Source organism: Perca fluviatilis, chromosome 19 (assembly GCF_010015445.1).
Source record: "Perca fluviatilis chromosome 19, GENO_Pfluv_1.0, whole genome shotgun sequence".
In the NCBI taxonomy this organism is placed as follows: Eukaryota; Metazoa; Chordata; class Actinopteri; order Perciformes; family Percidae; genus Perca; species Perca fluviatilis.
In genome coordinates, this window is record NC_053130.1 from 36,818,489 (window position 1) to 36,824,488 (window position 6,000).

The 6,000-nt window shown below is 40.1% G+C and overlaps 1 protein-coding gene across 6 annotated transcripts in view; it reads left to right on the forward strand.

Moving 5' to 3' along the window:
- The window catches only part of rasgrp3 (RAS guanyl releasing protein 3 (calcium and DAG-regulated)), a 63,066-nt gene extending 59,668 nt beyond the window's left edge, over positions 1 to 3,398 (forward strand). For 4 of the 6 annotated variants that reach the window (XM_039784305.1, XM_039784306.1, XM_039784304.1 and 1 more), the window contains 2 exons: positions 1,585 to 2,470; positions 2,668 to 3,398. In XM_039784305.1, the coding sequence (XP_039640239.1) occupies positions 1,585 to 1,593 (9 nt within the window). In that variant the 3' untranslated portion in view covers positions 1,594 to 2,470; positions 2,668 to 3,398. The remainder of the gene's footprint in view (positions 1 to 1,584; positions 2,471 to 2,667) is intronic. The other 2 variants (XM_039784307.1, XM_039784308.1) reach the window with 2 other exon arrangements.
- The last annotated feature ends 2,602 nt before the right edge of the window (positions 3,399 to 6,000 follow it).

The following is a 6,000-nucleotide window of genomic DNA, read 5'->3' on the forward strand; positions in this document are numbered from 1 at the left end:
CTGCCTTCTCCTGTTAAGGAAGAACGGAGGAGACGAAGCAGGAAAAAGCTAATTCTAACAACGTTGCTAATCTGCTTGTCAAATTTCGTTCTGCAGTCAAACATCACTCACAGACTTTTGACATCTGGCTTAATGTATGAAGCCAGGGCACCCAAACTCAAAACTGGACCGTTTGACATGCAAGAAGTAGTGAAGACAATACACTCAGTAGTATCTTCATTTTAATTAGGAAGTTATGTGACAGCCACAGCTTAATATAATTAATACAACTAAGCAATGAAATTGAAAATAAAACAAAATGACACACTAAACTGTGACACTCACTGTCATTTTGTTTCATAGGCAAATAAATTTGCAAATCAACTGAATAACAATGAAATGAGGTTATGCTTGCCTATAATTGCCTCTAAAGGCAACATATATATATATATATATATATATATATATATATATATATATATAAGAAGAAAAGAGGATGGGGCAACGGAGATACATTAGGTTATAGCATATGGTAGGGTTAAATACCTGACAATAGAATGGTTAAATACCTGACAGTGGAATCACCTACTATTAACAACCCAGGGTTGCTGTTGGATGTGGCTAGTCTGGAAGGACGTTGTCGCTCGGCTAAACTAACCAGATTAGCCCTTGGCATCGATCATCCCTGGCGGTACATTAGCCTGGGAGGCTGTGTGTCCAGGTAGGCTAGTTGGATAAGCCTCAGCATTGGTTGTACTTGGCAGACAGCTTGGGGCATGGACTTGCAACTTAAGTTGCTTTCCTTCTGGAAACAGATTTGTTGGTCGGAGACAAGTTTCGGGACAGCTCCCAGGACACTTGCAGGATGGTGAGTTGTATTGGGGACTTCATCATCAGCTAACTTGGCTAGCAGAACAAAAATGTTCCATAGTGGGAGAGTAACATCACTGCTATCCTCCACACTGGGATCAAATAGAGGGAGAGAACGTGGAGCCCCTTTCCCCATTTCTTTACCACTGTAGCCCAGGAGCAGTCATTAAGAGAAAGTGCTGGGCCAAAAGAGTCCAGTGCAGCAAGCTGGTCATTTACTGTGCTGTAGAAGGAGATTGTTAAGAAGGCTTTCAATGAACGAAAGCTCTACTTTGAATCCATCGCCATGCCGAGTGCAGGCAACCTGTGGCTCCTTATAAGATCCGGCACTCTTCTTCTGGAGAATATTATAAAATCCTCACGTTGTCTGTCATGGCGTCGGCTAGTGAATACTCATTCATTAAAAATCCTTTTCACTTTTCCCCACTGAGTTGGAAATGGTTGAGGGAGAGGCCCAGGGCAAATGTCAGAACACCAGTAGTGGAGAAGGCTAAAACATGGCTTTGGAATCCCCAGACAGATAAAGAAACTAAAATAAAAAGATATAAAAGATATACGCATACAAATCAATAAGAAAAGATGATCATGACAGTGAAGATCATGTATTATACAGGACATCATGTTGTCAGAAATTAATTTAAACACATTGAGACCAAGATTACAATAAAGTGGTTAAGTAACAATTCCAATCATTCCAGATACAAATGACTAAATATATCTGCTCTTTCTTTCCAGGACAGCTGACTTGATCACTTTGGTGAGGGCCAGTCCCTGGAGTCCAGAAAGCCCTTAGGGGCTGGGACCAGGAAGCTCTTCTGTCTGGCGGACGTTCTGGGCTGCCTGAGGTCCAACTTCAGTGACCTGGAGTTATCTTGTCCTCTCTAGTCGCCAGCACAAGCAGAGCTACATGTGGATGCCGTGTAGCTGCATGAAAGGACTAAATGTGTGATCTCTGGTAGAGATCACAAAAATGAAACAGATGAGCTCAGTGGATAACCCACTGTTAATTACATGAAGAGACCTCCACCTTGGCAGCATAATTAGCTTGGGATCAGTGTGGATTACTAAAATGTAATTTACTTCTGAGTTTGATTTGGGATGTACATAACATCAGCACTTGAAAAAGTGAAGAAACATTTTTTAAACTTCACAATAGTGTGGAATAGATTCAGTTTAGTGGATCAAAGACATTTTTGTATGATAGCTTTTTAATTCCAGATTGGGTGCAGCAAGCAAGTTCTTGATGGTCATTTCCCAAGTTGGAATGATCGGAAAAAGCATGATGGATATGGGAGAGTGTGTATATATGTGTATGGTGAGTTAAATAAAGGGAAAGTCTAAATGAAATTGAATTTTAAGGGCATCCAACCCATCCAACGTATACAACTTTGAAGATTGACGGTTCTGAAAACTTTGGATTCTGTTAAATGATGTTCCTGAGTGTTCATTACTAATGTTTTTAATGTATTGCCTCTCTCTCCTCTGTTGTCCTCCTGCTGAACCTTTCATCAGCCTTTGACACGGTAAACCACCAGATCCTCCTCTCCATCCTCCAAGAACTGGGAGTCTCAGACTCGGCACTCTCCCTGTTCCATCCTACCTCAAAGGCCGAATTTATAGGGTAACTTATAGAAGATCTGTGTCTGAACCTTGTAGCGTCACTACTGGGGAACCTCTGGGTTCTGTTCTAGGTGTCATCCTCTTTTATCTGTACAGCAAGTTACTGGGCTCTCTTATTCCCTCACATGGCTTTTCATACTTGAGCTATGCAGATGACAAACAACTAATTCTGTCCTTTCCATGGTCTTGAAAACCCAGGTGGCTGACATCTCTCAGTGGATGTTGACACACCACCTGAAGCTCAATCTGGACAAGGCTGAGCTGCTCTTTCTTCCAGGGAAGGCATCTCCCATCCACAACCTCTCCATTAACATGGAGAACTCTGTGGTGTCTGCGGCTCGGACTGCAAGGAACCTGGGTGGGACACTGTTTGACTAGCTGTCCTTTGCAGCCAATATTGCTGTGATAACCCGCAGCTGCATATGCTCACAACATCAGGAGGATAGGTCCGTTCCTCACCTAGAAAGCGACACAGGTTCTGGATCAGGCTGTTAACATCTTGTTGTCAAGACTACTGTAACCCCCTCCTGGCTGCTCTACCAGCAAGTGCCAACCAACCTCTGCAGCTTCTCCAGAATGCAGCAGCCCGGCTGGCTTTCACCCTACCCAACTTCACTTCACTTTCATGAATTTTATCTACTTGCATGATTCTTGCAATTTCTGGGTGGCATCTTCATGGGTGAATGCGCTTACTGTAAGTTGCTTTGGATAAAAGCATGAACTATATGAATGTAATGTAATGTAATTAATACAACATCTATACCTGACAACTACACAGTGTGGTAAACTCTCCCATTGCCTTAAAGGTAAAAAAAAATACTCATTCATGAGCAGATATAATTGTCTGAAAATAACAAATTCAACATAAAATTTGATGACTCCCTTGCCTGACAGAAAAATCTAATGTTTAAATAAAAAATGTCATTGTATGTAGGTCTATGCATTTAATAAATCATAATTAAATGCAGACAATCACAATCACTAACTTGACTGAATGTACCTTCAACAGAAGTGCCTCTTCTGCCAGCTGGCCCCCAGGAAACTATTTTAATGTGACCTGTAAGGGAAGATGAACACTGCCCATGCTCCCACCCCCAAGCTATAATTGGACACTTGATTGCATTTTCATTTTGGCATGGTAGATGCATTTCAATCTCAAAAAACAAAAAGCAATCCTGCACCCCCTAATTAAAATTAAATTTTTTTTGGTCTTGCCAGGTCTGCTTCTTTCTGCTGGACAACACTTACATGGCCTCTTCACTCTGTTTTCTGTGTTGGGATATGATTTTAATGTGGCATTAAAAAACAATTAATTCAATTATTAAAGATAAAAGCTAAATAGTTTTCCTTTTAAGAATTATTTTTTTTATTTATGACAGTATGTATTTATATAAAAATCTAATATATACATAACTGTCAATTGTATCTTACTATGGTATTTGTTATTTGATTTGTTAGGTATTTTATATATTTTACTATCAGGGTACAAAGATTGCCTGTGGGTCTCTTTTGACATTCACAATCTTTTACAGATGAAATTAAGAAATAATACTAATTTATATCCACTATAAAGCATTGAAATAAATCTACACACCAAGTAAGATAAACAGAATGTGTGTGCTTTGTTTTAAAAAAAGCAAGGCTTTCTTGTGCGCAGGCGGCATTGCTCCCACTCCACACCTAACTCAGAATAATAAAAAAAAAATCATCTTTTCTTGCAGGAGAGTATTATTTTCTTGTAGTGTAGTCAGTCTCTGAGTGACTGAGTCATGTCCCCATCCACCTGAGGCTGCAGACTGGGCAGGCTAAACAAAACGGAGTGCACTGCAAATGTGAGAAATACATGTGTAAAGCCCCTGCTTGCAGACATTTATTCAATTAAATTTTATTTATAGTATCAAATCATAACAAGAGTTATCGCAAGACACTTTACAGATAGAGTAGGTCTAGACCACACTCTATAATTTACAAAGACCCAACAATTCCAGTAATTCCCCAAAGAGCAAGCAATTAGTGTGACAGTGGCGAGGAAAAACTCCCTTTTAGGCGGAAACCTTGTGTGGTGAGGAAAACTTCCTTTTAGGGAGAAACCTTGGACTGACCCAGGCTTTTGGTAGGTGGTAGTAGTTCAGGGTACTGCAGGGCATAGCAGGACCTAGCAGGGCACAGCAGGACTTAGCACAGGTAAACCGTCCTCAGGTTTGGGTTGTAGAGGCTCCTGGTTTGGTTTCAGGTGACTCCTTTATGAAGTGGTAGTACTGGAAATATAGCAAAAAGTTAATTATTCTCATCTTGACAAACTTCTGCGTTGTGTTGGGAGTGTTCCATGTTAACAGCAGAGGAATTGATTTGCAAACATCGGCCATCACTCGGCGCCAGCTGAGCTTCAGCTGTGATTAATGACAAACCAGGGAGGGGTTAACATTTAGTAATCACTGGGACAGAGGTGGAGGTCGACACAACCCACCAAACGAACCACAGGCACACTAAATCATGGTAACACTTTATAATAACCATCATTAATAGATGGTAAATTGATAGTTAATTCATCGTTAGTTAATTGTTATTTAACTGTTAGCAAACAGCCATTTTACTGTTAAAATTAAATTATGATTAATAATGTTTACTAATTATTAGTAGTGCTGTAAATTAACAGATTGTTACACACATATACTATATTAGGTATCTGGGAATGATTAAAAAAAGTTTGTAAACCTTTAAGAAACCATTTTTAAAACATCTATAAACATTCCATAGATAAATGCACCAGATATTCCTAACACTTTAAGGGTTACTAGTTGCTTTGTAAAGCTTCAGTATAAACAGTGCCTGGATGGTTATTATAAAGTTAAAACAGATGACTATAATACCTTGTTACGTAGTTAAAAAAATACTTTGTAAACCATCTATAAATATTATCTGGATGCTATTGTAAACTTGCGACTGATGTTTTTCATAGTTATTGGTTAGTATATACATACACTAACACACACACACACACACACACACACACACACACAGAGGAATGAACGTCACTTTCCCAAATCCCCTTCGTACTTATCCGGTGTCGGCACTTTGGGCTCTCGGAACAAAACAGCTCCAGAAGCAGCAGGTGTGGGTGGCGAAACAGTTATTGGATTCTCTGCTGTAGCACTGAGCGGAGTCTGGATACTCGTCAGACTGGCAGAAAGATTCCAAACAGAAGATGCGATCTCCTGTAGCGCCGTGATGTGCTGTCCCAACATATTTCTTTGTTGGGAAATGGCATGGCGAACAGAGTCCTGGGGCCTCATGTATAAACGTTGTGTACGCACAAAAAGCTTGCATATGTTGGTTTTCACAGACACTTTGTGATGTATAAAAAATGTACTTGACGTGAGAATGTGCGGGCCATCACGCAAACTGTTGAGCAGTCGTGAGAATGTGCGGGCCGTCTGCAAAGTCTTTTCTGGCTCTGTAACCTGGAGAATTTTAACTGAAAAGTGCAGAAAATCACTAAACATTACAAAATAAAGTTTCCACTACAGTTAC